The sequence below is a fragment of the Hyla sarda genome, chromosome 6 (assembly GCF_029499605.1).
Source record: "Hyla sarda isolate aHylSar1 chromosome 6, aHylSar1.hap1, whole genome shotgun sequence".
Lineage (NCBI taxonomy): Eukaryota > Metazoa > Chordata > Amphibia > Anura > Hylidae > Hyla > Hyla sarda.
The window spans coordinates 269,401,973-269,419,806 of record NC_079194.1 but is presented as its reverse complement, the minus strand read 5'-3'; the positions used below and the strand labels follow the sequence as shown (position 1 = coordinate 269,419,806).

Here is a 17,834-nt window from a genome sequence, read left to right as displayed (position 1 = left end):
CCCTCCGTGCTGGTCATATGTGTCCCTGGAAACAACGGTGGCGATGGCCTGGTGTGTGCCCGGCACCTGAAGCTCTTTGGTTATGAACCGGCCATATTTTACCCCAAGCGTCCTAACAAGACCCTATTTGAAAATTTAACCGCACAATGCCAAAAAATGGAAATCCCCTTTCTGTCAGAGTTTCCACAAGAGGCAGAGGTCATCGATGGAGCCTATAACTTGGTCATAGACGCCATTTTCGGATTCAGCTTCACGGGCGCAGTGCGAGAACCCTTTGGTAGCATCCTTAGTACCCTGAAGCGTATCACCATCCCCATCGCCAGAGTGGACATCCCCTCAGGGTGGGATGTGGAGAAAGGAAACCCAGACGGGCTGCAGCCGAACATGCTGATCTCCCTGACCACCCCCAAACAGTCGGCCGTTCATTTCTCTGGACGCTACCACTACATGGGCGGCCGATTCGTCCCCATGGCCTTACAGAAGAAATACAACCTCAATTTCCCAGACTACCCCGATACGGAATGTGTCCGCAGACTACTCTGAAGACGCAGCAGCACTGACCTGTAAGGACAGAGACCCCCCAATCCTCACAGGAAGAATGAAGCACTGAGCAATCATGGAGCCGCCGCTTCATTTTTTGTTTGTTTAGACCTGAACCTGAGCACTTTGTAGAAAACCAATAAATGCTTTAAGATAAAAAAAATGTCACATGACCCCCTTCCTATTGAAAAAACAAAAGTTGGATTCAAAATGGCTGACTTCAAAATGACCACCATGGTCACCACCCATCTTGAAAAGTTTCCCCCCTCACATATACTAATGTGCCACAAACAGGAAGTTAATATCACCAACCATTCCCATTTTATTAAGGTGTATCCATATAAATGGCCCACCCTGTATATAGGTTAAAAGCAGAATAGCATAATGCAACATAAAAAATGGTTTTAAAATGATGGTACCAGTCTTTGAAAAGGAAAAAGTTAGAATCACCTGTAAAATGATGTATGATAAAAATATAGAGTAAAAATAGTAGTAAATACAACTCTGTAAATACAATTGTGGTTTGTAGTAGTCTAATGCGTAAGGAATGAATATGATTAAATATAGCGTTGTGCAGATTGGCGCTGGTGCTCACAGCGCACCCGGCCTGATAGTAATACCTGCATTCTTAGGTGTTTGTTCCGTCTTTGTTGTGGATATCCTGGCACGTAGGTCTATGGTGGCAGGTGGCCTGGAGCTGCGTCCTGCCCTGGATGGATGAGTTGACAGCAGCGGGGATGTGGGATTGCGGGAGCGGGCATATGCAGATTAATCGTTGCAGCCGCTTCCTTGTGCTGTGGCAGTTACTCAGTGAATGGTGGTCCGCTGAGCAGGGGACTCCAGCGTTTGAGAATGGAGAATCAATCCTTGTCAAGAGTTAGAAATGGCAAAGTGGATTGCTGAGTGATAGCTAGTTTCCAGACATGTTTCGGGGAGAACCCCCTTTTTCACTTTTGCCATTGAAAAAGGAGGTTCTCCCCAAAATGCGTCTGGCTATTAGCTATCACCCAGAAATCCACTTTGCCGTTTCTAACTCTGGACAAAGATTGATTCTCCATTCTCAAGCGCTGGAGTCCCTTCTCAGCGGACCACCATTCACTGAGTAACTGCCAAAGCACGAGGAAGCGGCCGCAGCGAGTGATCTGCAAATCCCCACTCCCGCAATCTCACATCCCCGCTGCTGTCAACTCATCCATCCAGGGCCGGACACAGCTCCGAGCCACCTGCCACCATAGACCTATGTGCCAGGATATCCACAACAAAGATGGAACAAACATCTAAGAAGACTGCAGGTATTTCTATCAGGCCAGGTGCGCTGTGAGCTCGTACCCGTGCCAATCTGCACAACGCTATATTTCATCATATTCATTCCTTACGAATTAGACTACTACAAACCACAACTGACTTGTAAAATAATGTATAATAAAAATAAAATATAGAGTAAAAATAGTATCAGCGCTGTAAATACAAAGACTGGTACCATAATTTTAAAACCATTTTTTATGTTTCATTATGCTATACTGCTTTTAACTAGAGATGAGTGAACTTACAGTAAATTCGATTCGTCACAAACTTCTCGGCTCGGCAGTTGATGACTTTTCCTGCATAAATTAGTTCAGCTTTCCGGTGCTCCGGTGGGCTGGAAAAGGTGGATACAGTCCTATGAGACTCTTTCCTAGGAATGTATCCACCTTTTCCAGCCCACCGGAGCACCTGAAGGCTGAACTAATTTACGCAGGAAAAGCCATCAACTGCCGAGCCGAGAAGTTCGTGACGAATCGAATTTACTGTAAGTTCGCTCATCTCTACTTTTAACCTATATATATCATTATCTCTGTAGCAAGGTCCCTGCTTATTACGGACTATATTGGAAATATATTTGAATAAAGCACATTACATTTATATACCAGCCACATCTCCATCTCATTTTTTCCCACACACACACACACACTAGCACAAAATACTAACTGTGCCTAGAGGTCTGAATTTCTCAATTTTATTACTAGTTTCTTTTGGCACTACGGGTAAAGTGTATCTCAGCACCTCGGCCCTGTTAAACTATACAGTTATAGTGTGCAGCTCCCCATCCATTTTGTAATAAAAGTAAGCAGCTACATGTATCAATAAAGCCTGTAAGGGTTAATCATTAGTAGTATAAAAGGATGAAGCCTACTGGATTGATGTATTGATCGTGGAGGTGTAGCGTAGGAATATCCTCCTTATGAATGAATTAGTAAACAGCTGTACTACAGTGTACTAGGTCATGTGACCTGAACTCCGCAGAATGAACGGCCGATACTGGCATCTTGCACGGCTCATTCTAATACATGAAAGGAAGCTTCTGAGTACAGGACACTTGACACGGGAGGGGGAGTATCTCATGGCTTATTATGGTGAACGGATAAAGAGACTCAATTAGAAGCTTCCATTCATCCATTAGAAAGAGCTGTGTGATGTCTGTGACTGGTCGCACAACTCCAATTCTAAATTGTGGGTCCGCCTAACTCAAGACATCTGTCCTAAAGCCCTGGCTACCCTACCCTGGACCTGGTCCCCAGCCCAGCTAGCCGCCTTTCCGACTTCCTACTCCACCCGTCATACTCTTGCCTCTCTACACTCTGCTTGGGCGGGGGCTGCTTAATTGATCGCCGGGGTTCTCTACTCCCTGTGACTGACCACCCAGACTTTCCACCCGTCGCTTTCTTGGGGCTTCCCAGTCTCATCCCCTCTGTTTTCGCCACGTCTTAGCTGTGTGCCGGCTCAAGCCCCTGGAAACTCTACTGGAGGAGAGGCCGTCTTGTAGATTCAGTTGCACCATTTCTACTCCTCTCTTCCGACCTCCTTTGAGCTACACTGACAACTGACGCAATTCAAGTGTCTTTGTCTTGCCTCTTCGTACCCCAGACACTCCATCTCTATTCTCTATGACTTGTTATTGTCCCCTAGGTCTCTATCCCTCCCTGCGTACTGCCGTGCTTGGGAAGCTGAGCTGGGCAAAACATTCTCACTGGAGGACTGGGCTAGATGCTTTTACCTGACTCACAAAGCTACGATCGCCACTAAAGCGCAAGAAACTTGGTTCAAACTTATGTCACGCTGGTACCGAGTACCAGCGATCCTTCATCACTGGTATCCTTCCATTTCGGAGGCCTTTTGGCAATGTGGAGTGGCGGTGGGTACGATGATGCATATTTGGTGGGGCTGCCCCGCACTTGTCCCATTCTGGCGCACAGTTTTGCAGGTTACATCTGAAGTGTCTGGTGTTCATGTCCCTTATACTCTTGAGGCTGCTTTACTTTTCATGTTCCCTATGGCGCAAGCGAGCTACAAGAGGTCTTTGGCGCGACACCTCCTTCAGGCTGCAAAAACGGTCATTCCTCAGAGGTGGAAGTCTCCAGACTCTCCCACCCTGGAGGAATGGTTCGCGGAGGTTGCCCACATACGCCACATGGAGGAATTACTGACTATCCTCCCAGCAGATGCTGCTCGTGTTGAAGCCACCTGGCTTCCTTGGTCGCAATTCTGTTCTTGCCAGAGGTACAGGTTCCTAACTTAGACCCCTTGGGCATGGGTGGCCGTGTTGCCCCTTCGCAGCCCTTCCCTTCCCTCCATGGGGACTCCCCTCATGGCGGCTCCCTTCTCTTTATTCTCTCCTTTTGACTGCTCTTGAATGCTTTTATCCTCCCCTGATCTTTGTTCTTTGGGTTTTCTCTCCTTCTCTTCTTATTTTGTCCTTTCTTGATTGTTTGTTGGACATGGCAATGTGCTGGTGTTTCCTTTCTTTCTCAGTCCCAATTGTTGTGGACGGGCCTTCTACCTAGCTTGCCCCTTGCTGGCTCCCTTACCTGCTGCTTTGGACATACGGAGTCCTCTACACTACTTGCCCTGTCGCTCTTCCCACCACACTCATTGCCTCTCATACTCCTTCGTTACATAAGCACTGTTTTTGTTCTATGTTACATTTTGCTGATTATCCTTTTGTCCTTCTTGGCCTTCCCTGGCCACTGGACCCTTTTCTTGTTTACATTTGTTATTGCATATTTTGTATGTATATCTTTCTTTGTTTATCAATAAACTTCTTTTTGAATTTGAAAAAGAACAAGCTGTGCGAGATGCCAGTATCGGCCATTCATTCGGCGGAGTTCGGGTCACATGACCTAGTACACTGTAGTACGGCTCTTTACTACTTCATTCTTAAGGAGGATATTACTACGCTACACCTCCTCGATCAATACTGCGATCCAGTAGGCTTCGTCCTTTTATACTACTAATGATTAACCCTTACAGGCTTTATTGATACATTTAGCTGCTTACTTTTATTACAGCTCATTCTATATGAGATCGGAGCTGACAGCTACGTCTCACATGTGTATTTGTTTTGATTCCGGGTCCTGTTCCTAGCGAGATTCTAACATAATCAGCCCGCAACCATCGGTTTTTGTTTACGCATATTATTTTCTGCTTTTTATGTATACAAATGAATTTTAACCCCTTAAGAACAACAAAATTGAAGAAAATGCAATTTTGTAATTTTAGGGACTTCTGTTTCTACGCAGTACATTCTTCAGTAAAAATGACACCTTATCTTTATTCTGTAGGTCCATATGATTAAATTGATACCCTACTTATTAAGGTTTGATTTTGTCTTACTTCTGGAAAAAATCATAACTGCATTCACGAAAATTAATACGTTTAAAATTGTCATCTTCTGACCCCAAAAACTTTATCTTTTTCTGCTTATGGGGCGGTATGAGGGCTAATTTTTTGCATCTTGATCTGAAGTTTTTATCAGTACCATTTTTTTTTTTGATCAAACTTTTTTTATGGTATAAAAAGTGACTAAAAATACACTATTTAGGACTTTGGAATTTCTTTGCGCGTTCACCATATACGCAAGCGGCGATAACACATATGTTTATTTTTATGTTTATTTACAGTTATTTTTTTGTAATGGGAAAAGGGGGGTGATTCAAACTTTTATTAGGGGAAGGGTTAAATGATCTTTATTAACAATTTTTTTCCCTTTTTTATTTTTTTTATTTTTATTTTTTTTTTGCAATGTTATAGCCCTTTAGGGGCTATAACATTGCACACACTGATCTTTTACACTGATCACTGCTATGCCATAGCATTGATCAGTGTTATCACCGCTTGACTGCTCCTGCCTGGATCTCAATCATTCGGCGATTGGACAATGAGGAGGCTGGTAAGGGACCCTGCTTGTGCATCCTAGCTGATCAGGACACTGCGGTTTCACCACGGTGGTCCCGATCAGCGTGACTGAGCTTCCGGGAAGCATATTTTTTAACTTTAGACGCGGCGATCAACTTTGATTGCCGCGTCTAAAGGGTTAATAATGCACTATTAGCTACGGGTCCCAGCTTTCATTAGCCGCTGGGACAGACCCGCTATGATGCAGGGTCACGGCGTGACCCCCGCCTTATATAAGAGGTTAATATTCTATGCAACAAGTATGCCAGTCTTTATATAAAAAAAAACTGTGTATTTTTAGCACCTCCATGACGAACATTAATCACGCCCTCTGCTTGTAAAGTTGGCACACTTCTTGTGTATATACATGACTTTTGTGTCTTCCTTGTATCACCTACTTGCAATTGAAAAAGGGTAATATAACACCCAAAATGTGTCTTGCTTTCTGTTGTACCATTTTAATCAATCAATAGGCTTTTATTGAAGAACTAGCCTCTTGTCTTGGACCTTCTTTACAGACTCAGGCTCGGATGGAGCACTAGCGTCGGCTCCAGAGACGAAACTGAGCACTGCTGCCCCAGACAGCACGGACATCGGGGACAGCAGGGGCCAATAACAGCGGGGGAACAGAAATAAGGGATAATTGGAGACAGGGGTGATATTAAAGGGAGCAGGGTGACTAATAAGGTGCATAGGAGGAGTCTGTAAGTGGGGACAGGAGGGGTCTATAAGGGGGTAGAGGAGGACAAGTACTTAAATGGGCACTGTCAGATTCAAAACTTTTTTTTATATGTTGTACATCTTGGCAAAACATTAACCTTTCTAATATACACTGCTCAAAAAAATGAAGGGAACACTTAAATAACACAATGTAACTCCAAGTCAAACACACTTCTGTGAAATCACACTGTCCACTCATGAAGCAACACTGATTGACAATCAATTTCACATTCTGTTGTGCAAATGGAACAGACAACCAGTGGAAATTATAGGCAATTAGCAAGACACCCCCAATAAAGGAGTGTTTCTGCAGGTGGTGACCACAGACAGCTTCTCAGTTCCTATGCTTCCTGGATGATGTTTTGGCCACTTTTGAATGCTGGTGGTGCTTTCACACTAGTGGTAGCATGAGACGGAGTCTACAATCCACACAAGTGGCTCAGATAGTGCAGCTCATCCAGGATGGCACATCAATGCGAGCTGTGTTTGCTGTGTGTGTCAACGTAGCGTCCAGAGCATGGAGGTGCTACTAGGAGACAGGCCAGAACATCAGGAGACAAGGAGGAGGCCATAGGAGGGCAACAACACAGCAGCAGGACCACAACCTCCGCCTTTGTGCAAGGAGGAGCACTGCCAGAGCCCTGCAAAATGACCTCCAGCAGCCCACAAATGTGCATGTGTCCACTCAAACGGTCACAAACAGACTCCATGAGGGTGATGAGGGCCCAACATCCACAGGTGGGGTTGTGCTTTACAGCCCAACACCGTGCAGGACGTTTGGCATTTGCCAGAGAACACCAAGATTGGCAAATTCGCCACTGGTGCCCTGTGCTCTTCACAGATGAAAGCAGGATCACACTGAGCACGTGACAGACGTGACAGAGTCTGTAGATGCCATGGAGAATGTTCTGCTGCCTGCAATATCCTCCTGCATGACCGGTTTGGCAGTGGGTCAGTAATGGTGTAGGGTGGCATTTCTTTTGGGGGGGGACAGCCCTCCATGTGCTTGCCAGAGGTAGCCTGACTGCCATTAGGTACTGCCATGACATCCTCAGACCCCTTGTGAGACCATATGCTGGTGCGGTTGGCCCTCGGTTCCTCCTAATGCAAGACAATGCTAGACCTCATTTGGCTGGAATGTGTCAGCAGTTCCTGCTGGAGGAAGGCATTGATGCTATGGTCTGGCCCGCCAGTTCCCCAGACCTGAATCCGATTGAGCACATCTGGGACATCATGTCTCACGCCATCCACCAATGCCACGGAAGACTGTCCAGGAGTTGGCGGATGCTTTAGTCCACCTCATCAGGAGCATGCCCAGGCATTGTAGGGAGGTCATACTGGCACCTGGAGGCCACACACACTACTGAGCCTCATTTTTAAGGACATAACATCAAAGTTGGATCAGCCTGTAGTGTGGTTTTCCACTTTGATTTTGAGTGTGACTCTATATCCAGACCTCTGTGGGTTGATAAATTTGATTTCCATTGATAATTTTTGTGTGATTTTGTTGTCAGCACATTCAACTATGTAAAGACAAAAGTATTTAATACGATTATTTCATTCCTTCAGATCTAGGATCTGTTATCTTATTGTTCCCATTATTTTTTTGAGCAGTGTAAGCAAAATTACCTTTTTATAGAAATCATGGCTTATAAAATCATGGCTTTGTCGAAGCTGAAGCACAGGCATGGACAAAGTCCAGTAAGTGAGAGTGGGAAAGGTTTCTCAGGGGCGGGTCAGGGAGAAAAAAAACATACAGGGCAGCAGAGCCTTAAGGAGCACCCCTGTCTGTCACTATAAGGTCCCTTCAGGTCCTGTTTCTGCTGCTTCCAGTCTGCATCCCACAGCAACCTGTAGGCCGGACACACAATGGTGAGTACTCCTTTTACACTCCCTGGCCCCAATGTGACATCAGTTGTCTGTTATTAGTATAGAAGATATTTGTAGATTTTATAGATTGAGATTTTCTGTATTTTATTTGAAGGTGCAAAAGTCCACTAGCTTTTTTTAGTTGTTTTTATTTTTATTTTTTATTTTTTTGTTTAAAAGCAATTCAGAATCGTAAATCTGGAGCCACTTTAGTGACCCACTCTGTGACTTGGCACCAGTGATACCTGTACCCTGGCCCTGGTGCTGCCAACCCACACTACGTAGTGACATCTCATTAGTGAGGGCCTTGTGTTCAAGTTTTGCCTCACAAAGTCTAGAGCGGCCCCTGGATACACAGGATATAGCAAGTACCAGAGTCACAGGCAAGTGTCTGGAAGTAGAGTGCAACTGAAATCAACCAGCTCAGGAGGGTGTGGTCACTAAGGCTGGACACAATTAGCTAGTCGTCCATTCTTCCCAATTGGCCTGGGCATTGTAATGAAACGTGAAACATTTGTTACACCCAGGTTTAAAATTTAGGACATTGACTCATTAATCTAATAAAATGCAGCTCCAAAGCCAGTCAAAATTTTCATAATAGCTGGCAGGGACACGTGGGGATCTGTGCATGCAACAATAACATCATCTTAAAAAGACTGATGCGATAATCCAGGGTGCCATATTTAAGTTTGGAGATAAAGGGGTCATCCTGATTTTTTCCATCAGTAGCTCCATTATTAGGGCAAATATTTGGAGGTGACAGAGTTACCCTGTAGTGTACTGTTAGTGAAATGGTGAAACTATAGGAAAGGAACTTAGACAAGTACACAGAAGCTGCCATTGTAGAATACAAGGCCCAAATAGTATTAAAAATCGAACCTGCAATACCAAATTCAGGTAATACAGATTTGAGAAACCCTCCAATGAACAAGTGATAACAGCAGAGACATGAATCTGAGATGTGAATCATGTTTATAAAGCATCTTGTACTGTTCACTGTACTGCAATGTGTACACTGCACATTTTGCATCAGTTTTAACCCCTTAAGGACTCAGCGTTTTTCCGTTTTTGCATTTTCATTTTTTCCTCATCACCTTCTAAAAATCATAACGCTTTCAATTTTGCACCTAAAAATCCATATTATGGCTTATTTTTGTGCCACGAATTCTACTTTGCAGTGATATTAGTCATTTTACCAAAAAATCCACGGCGAAACGGAAAAAAAATGTATTGTGCGACAAAATTTAAGAAAAAATTTCATTTTGTCATTTTGGGGGCTTCCGTTTCTACGCAGTGCATTTTTCAGTAAAAATTACACCTTAGCTTTATTCTGTAGGTCCATAGGATTAAAATGATACCCTACTTATGAAGGTTTGATTTTGTCGTACTTCTGAAAAAAAATCATAACTACATGCAGGAAAATGTATACGTTTAAAATTCTCATCTTCTTCTTCTGAGGGCTAATTTTTTGCGCCGTGTTCTGAAGTTTCTATCGGTAACATATTTGTATTGATCAGACTTTTTGATCGCTTTTTATTCATTTTTTCATGATATAAAAAGTGACCAAAAATATGCTATTTTGGACTTTGGAATTTTTTGGTGCATACGCCATTGACCGTGTGGTTTAATTAACAATATATTTTTATAGTTTGGACATTTACGCACGCGGCGATACCACATATGTTTATTTTTATTTACACAGTTTTTTTTATGGGAAACGGGGGCTGATTCAAACTTTTATTAGGGAAGGGGTTAAATGATCTTTATTACCTTATTTTTTTCCCCACTTTTTTTGCAGTGTTATAGCTCCCTTAGGGGGCTATAACACTGCACTCACTGATCTTTTACCCTGATCCCTGCAAAGCCATAGCTTTGCATGGATCAGCATTCTAGGGGCTCAATTGCTCAAGACTGTAGCTCAGACTTGGAGCAATCAAACGCCGATCGGACGCGACGGAGCAAGGTAAGGCGGCCTCCGCTTTTACTTTTGTTTTGGACGCGGCTATCAATTTTAATCGCCGCATCTGAAGGGTTAATAGCGAGCGGCACAATGATCTGTGCCGCGCTATTAGCCCAGGGTCCCGGCTATCATTAGCAGCCGGGACCGACCCGGTATGATTCCATGACCCTGTTTTAAATACCGGGACCGGGTGCAGGGCGTACAGGTACGCCCTGCATCCTTAAGAGGTTAAATCATTTTTAATCTTCTTTCTCTGAATCTAGTATACAAAAAAAAGGTTGCAGCAGTTGTGCTGGCCATCTTTCTTTTTTTTTTATTTTTATTTTTTATATATTGTGAGAAGGTGAAAGGTATGGTCGTTGATGGGCGATATGTGTCACCAAGGTTCCTGGCCTTGGTGAGGTAAGAGCCGGTAATTTTCAAGCGTCTGTGCTGCGGTGCAGACTGATACTGTGGCCGTAATATGGCTGGAAAACCAATCCGGGATGGCTCTTACTGGGAATGACCAAGTGCAGGGTGGGGGGTCATTCCCCACAACCCAGGCTTGCTTTTGTTGGCCTTATAGCTAGGCTGCCTTACCAGCTGAGGGGATTTGCTAGTTGCAGCTCACTCTGCCAGAGAGAGCTGAGAGCGGAGTTCTTCCCTGTGGTAGCTCCAAGAGTGGAAGCTGCTGGACAGCCTAGCTGGAGGCCTGGAAAAGACTTGCTTGATGCCGAACGGCGTGAACTCAGGTGTGAACAAACACCTGAAGATTACAGGTGGACTTTGGTTATGTTTTCCTTTGTTCTACATTTACTGACTGTTGGCCGTGTGCCGTATGTGACTAAAACACTGAATTTTGATTTGGAAAACGTTGTCTCCTTGCCTCTATACTGCAACTGCACTTATTTGCAAGAGCGAGTCATCACAATATATATATATATATATATATATATATATATATATGTGTGTGTGTGTGTGTGGACAATTCAATGTACTCATTTATTTAAAAATACAATTTCTTATCTTTTTAGAATGTCTTTAACTTCCTAACTCATTGCACATCCCTATGCCATCTTAACCTTTCTGGAACAGACTGTGCTGTACATTCTGTAAGTATAGGATAAATACAATATTATTATCCATTGTATTAGCTTACATGCGTTATTCATCCATTTTTATATTAAATGTTTTTTTTTTGCTTGTTTAGCTGTTTGAATCCTTACATCATGGATGCTGCTCAAGCCTGTCTTATCTGAATGCTTCAAGAAATGTGTATTCCCACAGGTAATCTGAAAACACTTTTGTTGTATTTATTTTAAAGAGAACTTGTCACCTATGTTGTGCTACCCTCTAAGAATAGCATGCAGTAGTGAGTGTTTTCAGCACTGTATTTGTTATGTATACATTATGCCATGTTCACACACCATAATAAATCAGCTATTTTTTCAACTATTTACAGCTGAAAAAAAACTGCTTATTTTATGGTCTGTCAACATGGCTTATTGTTTCATTCCAATAGTTGCAACAAATTCCAGGTGCAGTTATTTAAGAGTTTGGTGTGTTCTGTCTCTTTTCGCTTTGCAAAGTGGAAATATCATGTCCTTGTCTTGTGGGTCAATGCATTGTTTAATCCATGACAATATCTTATTGGCCTCAGAAGCAGCAGATTGACATTGCAGGCTATTCTTTCCTATTGAAGAAAATGATACATAAAATTAACCTTTATTTGATAGTTCATAAAACTTTAAAAACCTTAGTCAAGACCCAATAATTCTTGTAGACACATATTTGGCACAAACCGGTTATGTTCTTCAAAGATAGCCCTCCAAGGACAAATCCCTTGCCTGATTGTGGGCAATATTTATTGTAGAGTGAAGCAGACAAGCAAAAATAGGTAGGGTGATGATAGCCTATGCAGGTGTGGAATGGGTAAATGACGATGGCCTAAGTAACCTGATAAAGCCTTATTATGAGGGATACTAGGCAGAATGGTCACCCCAGGAAAGACTGTCCTGCACTGAAACTAACCCCCTAACCCTCCTGAGTGACCCTAATGAGTAGGCAGGAGACTAGAACTTACTAAACATGGACTGTCTGGCTACTACCTATTGGTATCAGAAGAAGCTAAATGACATTACAAGCTATTATTTTCTATCAAAGAAAATAAAGTATAAAATTAACCTTTATTTAATATATCTTATAAGCTTAAAAAAGACATGCTAATTTTTCTTGTAGACACTCATTTGGCATAGGCCAATTACATGCTTTTGAAATATTGCAAAGCCAAAAAAAACGGAAAAAAAACAAAACAATGCCAATGGATAGGTCACAAACTCATGATAGTAATGCAAGGGTGACCACTCTGCCTAGAAAAACAATACAGGATGCCAAATGTATTGTAAGTAGAGGACAGTATAAAACTTGTCCTACTGGATCTGTGGGTTCAGTTACACTCTTATCCCTATATTTGTATGTACAGAACTGTATTTAGTCAAAACAAATACTTAGGCTGGTAAGTGACTTGGCACAAAATCTCCAATGCAGTCTACTATAGTAATCAGTACTGACTGCTAGCAGTAATGCCACTGTTGGGCAGTACTAGCAGGTTCCCAAGTACTCAAATAATGCAGTCATCTTAGCATAGGATAGTGCCTGTCTGCTTGGTGACTCTCATTTTTTTGGCTCCTTAAGTGGGCACTGTCAGATCTTAAAACTTTTTATATGTTGTTACTGACTGAAATTAAAGACCTTTTGTGACATGGTTGTTTAATTTTTTTGTATATTTACTAATGAAAACAGCTGCTGGAAATTCCACCACTAGGGGTCCCCATACCTACTGGGACACTAACCAGTCCTGCAGCAGCATCAGGATTGTCCATGAGTCATAGACAACTGATGACCCATGGACAACGCTGCATGAGCAGACACACCAATCATCTCTCACCACTACAAGGGAGGAACAAGCCCCCTCCCCCTTAGAGGATTTCTAACACAGTGAGACAATGAAAAGAAGTATTTTTTTTATAATAAATATAGGTGCTATTGGCATAAAAATTAAATTAGATGTACATGGTCAGGATAAGGTGTGTGTGTGTGTGTGTGTATATATATATATATATATATATCATTTTTTTTTTGTGGGATCGGACAGAGGCGCTTTAAATACCCCGATACATAACTTTAACATTTATCCACATGCTTGTGATGCCAAGTTATGTATTTAGGGATTTGCTTGCTTTACATGTGTGTGGTGGATTGACCCCCTTTTTGTTACTTCATGGTCCCCCCAAATTCAGCATTCCTTCGGTGCCTTGATGACTGTTGTCTTGAGCCTTTCCCATGATCCTGTTCAGCTCAAGACAATCGCTGATCACAGAGGGGTTGGCTTTTTCTTGTCTTCCCTGACATGCCAGCCCCCTGATGACCTGTACTCCTGTACATGTCACCGTCCCGATGTTTAGTGAGCCCCCCGCTAAACGTCAGTGGGACAGCATGTACAGCTGGACTGGAATTCTGAACCTGGGGGGAAGGGGACCATGAAATCACAAAAGAAGGCTTGATCCACCCACACATGTAAGGCTAGTAAAGCACTTAAGACATAACTTGGCATCACAGGCATGATAGTGAAAAGGTCATAAAACATGGAGAACCCCTATAAGAGCTTGATGTTTTCTTTGTCTTGGGAGTCCATTTTTAAAAGCATGCTTATTTATTAGACACACTTACCTTAGAAAAGGCTTATCCAATAAGAAAAAATTATATTTACTCCATTAATAACCATTAGGTGGTACTCTTGACCAGGAAAGCTCTTTAAAATTTACCAAACGTTAAACAGTTAAAAGAGTACTCCAGGATTTGAAAACTTATCCCCTATCCTAATGATAGGGGATAAGAGTCAGATTGCGGGAGGGGGGGGGGTCCGACTACTGGAACCCCAAGCGATCTCCCATATGGGGCCCCGGCAGTCCGCAGAAAGGGACTGCATCTGTATGGGAGAGCCGGAGCCCGGCATTCGGCAATCTCCAGCTCTGCTATAATGCTGCATTGAGGGGACTTGTAGGCCGGCTCTTCGTGTGGTGGTCGACTCACCCCCTCCCCCCCCCCCTTCTGCGGACTGCAGGGCCCTGTGCTTACCTATGTTAATCAGGCTCTCCTGCACCCCTACTGTAAAATTAAAGTAGTATTTTACCAACAGCTAACACCTCCGCAATTGCAACACCTGCACCTGGACTGCACATCAGCACCTCTGGCCCAAACATTAGGTAAAACAAAGGAATGTACAGCATCTCAGAGTATGGTAAAATCAGGAACTCATATTAGATGGAATAACAACCGGGAAAAACTTTGACACACTTTGGATCATGCAAGATCCTTAGTCAAGTCACCTACTTTAAGTACATTTTTTTTTTTATTTATCTACTCCCTGAGGACAGTTAAATATAAAATAATTCTATGGAATACCCCTATCATATTTATAGTGGAATGCCATGTTGAACTGAAGAAATAAACTAGTTTTATTGTGCTCCTCTTTATGATTAATACATTCGAAATATTTATTTGTTGGTTAATATTAGTTAAAGGGGTATTCCGCGTCTATAAATACATCCTTCGGATAGGGGATAAGATGTATGATCGCAAGGGTCCCGCCACTGGGAATCCCCGCGATCTTGGTGTAGCCTCCGGCATCCTGTGCCGTCACGCCCCCTCCCATTGACATAAATGGAGGGGGCGTGGTGTGACATCACGAGGGGGCGTGACCGTGATGTCACATGCCTGTGTCGGAAGCAGCGCCGGGAACAGAATGTCAGGGGCTGCACCGAGATCGCGGGGATCCCCAGCGGCGGGACGCCTGCGATCATACCCCAATCCTTTGGATAGGGGATAAGATGCATAAACCTGGAATACCCCTTTAAGTTGTGATTGTATTTATTTTGCAGGAAAGTGAAAGACCTATCCCCTACTATTACATTTTTAAACAACGCCCTTGCACTCCAACATCTTAACCTATCTGGAACAAAACTACCACCAGATGCATTAAGGTATTTTTCTATTTAATGCGCTGATCTTCAACAGACTATCATTCAGAAAATATACTAACCATATGTAATCTATATATTATTGTATTTTATAATGAGTTCACTAACATCGATATCTCTGATGTTGTCAATCTTGTGTTTTAAGTGTTTTGCACCCATGGAAGAGATGGCAAGTGTTATGTTGGTCTAGCTGGAAGTTGTAGTTTTCTGGACAGACTTGGTGATGTCACAGCAGCTGGAGGGCAGTAGCTGGACCCTGGAAACCTTTCAGCAGACACAGCAATCTTTGTCAATTGGGGAATGCATGTATAGGATAGTGTATGACCAGTGGCATACATAAGTGCAGGACCCACCAAGAGGCCAGACAAAGTACCTGAGGTAGACGTAGGGGGTCTTCTTGGTAATAGTGACCACAACATAATACGTTTTTATTTATCCTATAAGAGGATGTCTACTAGTGGGGATACAATTTTTTTTTTTTAGGAATTAGAATTTTCAACAATTAAGAGAGGACCTCAGTGACGTAGATTGTCCTCCCCCCCCCCCCCCCCCAGTAATAAAAGTACACAAGCTATATGGGACACTTTTATGAACACCCTAAATAGATATTGTGAACGACATATACCCTATGGTAATACAAGGGCTAGAAATAGGAGAAAACCAATTTGGCTAACCAAAACAGTTAAAGGGGTACTCCGGTGAAAAACTTTTATTTTTTTTAAATCAACTGGTGCCAGAAAGTTAAACAGATTTGTAAATTACTTCTATTAAAAAATCTTAATCCTTCCTGTACTTATTAGCTGCTGAATACTACAGCGGAAATTCTTTTCTTTTTGAAACACAGAACTGTCTGCTGACATCACGAGCACAGTGCTCTCTGCTGACATCTCTGTCCATTTTATGAACTGTCCAGAACAGCATATGTTTGCTATGGGGATTTCCTTTTACCCTGGACAGTTCCTAAAAATGGACAGAGATATCAGCAGAGAGCACTATGCTCGTGATTCAGCAGACAGCTTTGTTTCAAAAGGAAAAGAATTTCCACTGTAGTATTCAGCAGCTAATAAGTACAGGAAGTATTAAGATTTTTTTATAGAAGTAATTTACAAATCTGTTTAACTTTCTGGCACCAGTTGATTTAAAAAAAAAAAGTTTTTCACCGGAGTACCCCTTTAACCCCTTAAGGACAGAGCCCATTTTCACCTCTAGGACGAAGCCCTTTTTTGCAAATCTGACCACTGTCACTTTAAACATTAATAACTCTGGAATGTTTTTACTTATCATTCTGATTCTGAGATTGTTTTTTCGTGACATATTCTACTTTAACATAGTGGTAAATTTTTGTGGTAACTTGCATCCTTTCTTGGTGAAAAATCCCAAAATTTGATGAAAAAATTTAAAATTTTGCATTTTTCTAACTTTGAAGCTCTCTGCTTGTAAGGAAAATGGATATTCCAAAACATTTTTTGGGGGGATTCACATATACAATATGTCTACTTTATGATTGCATCATAAAATTGATGAGTTTTTACTTTTGGAAGACATCAGAGGGCTTCAAAGTTCAGCAGCAATTTTCCAATTTTTCACAAAATTTTCAAACTTACAATTTTTCAGGGACCAGTTCAGGTTTGAAGTGGATTTGAAGGGTCTTCATATTAGAAATACCCCATAAATGACCCCATTATAAAAACTGCACCCCCCAAAGTATTCAAAATGACATTCAGTAAATGTTTTAACCCTTTAGGTGTTTCACAGGAAAAGCAGCAAAGTGAAGGAGAAAATTCAAAATCTTCATTTTTTACACTCGCATGTTCTTGTAGACCCAATTTTTGAATTTTTACAAATACTTATATTTGTAGCCCAATTTCTCTCGAGTAAGGAAACACCTCATATGCCTATGTAAAGTGTTCGGTGGGCGCAGTAGAGGGCTCAGAAGCGAAGGAGCGACAAGGGGATTTTAGAGAGTACGCTTTTCTGAAATGGTTTTTGGGGGGCATGTCGCATTTAGGAAGCCGCTATGGTGCCAGGTCAGCAAAAAAAAAAAAACACATGGCATACCATTTTGGAAACTAGACCCCTTGAGGAACGTAACAAGGGATAAAGTGAGCCTTAATACCCCACAGGTGTTTCACGACTTTTGCATATGTAAAAAAAAAAAAAAAATCACTAAAGGGTTAACAAACCTTCTGAATGTCAGCAAAGTAAGAGAGGCACTGCCTGGCACTGCTTCTGCATACACCTGTGGGATGTTGCGTGTAATGAACACTTGCCTGCAGTGTGGTATTATGGCAGTGAGTGATGGTGCAAACTTATAAGTGCAAGAGCTTCAAATCCATGTAATCCAACAAGTAGAGAAAGACAATAAGTGCACTCACCGCAATAGCTGCTTAGTGAGGCCGAAGAGCTTGTAGCGTGAGACGGGTCCGTAGCCCACACTCACCTTCTTCCTATGTCGTCTCCCTGCACTGTTAACCTTTGATGTGGACCTTGAATAAACTTCATGGATAAAGCAGCTA

The 17,834-nt window shown here is 42.4% G+C and overlaps 1 protein-coding gene and 1 long non-coding RNA gene across 7 annotated transcripts in view; one reads left to right on the top strand and one right to left on the bottom strand.

The window, feature by feature from the left end:
• The window catches only part of LOC130277031 (capping protein, Arp2/3 and myosin-I linker protein 3-like), a 530,598-nt gene that overhangs the window by 276,298 nt on the left and 236,466 nt on the right, over window positions 1-17,834 (top strand). For 5 of the 6 annotated variants that reach the window (XM_056527256.1, XM_056527255.1, XM_056527254.1 and 2 more), the window contains 3 exons: window positions 11,314-11,391; window positions 11,490-11,566; window positions 15,220-15,321. In XM_056527256.1, the coding sequence (XP_056383231.1) occupies window positions 11,314-11,391; window positions 11,490-11,566; window positions 15,220-15,321 (257 nt within the window). The remainder of the gene's footprint in view (window positions 1-11,313; window positions 11,392-11,489; window positions 11,567-15,219; window positions 15,322-17,834) is intronic. The other variant, XM_056527257.1, reaches the window with a different exon arrangement.
• LOC130277040 (uncharacterized) overlaps window positions 11,664-17,834 on the bottom strand; it is a 176,597-nt gene continuing 170,426 nt past the window's right edge. The window contains exon 3 of the long non-coding RNA XR_008845349.1: window positions 11,664-11,972. This is a non-coding gene — a long non-coding RNA (uncharacterized LOC130277040). The remainder of the gene's footprint in view (window positions 11,973-17,834) is intronic.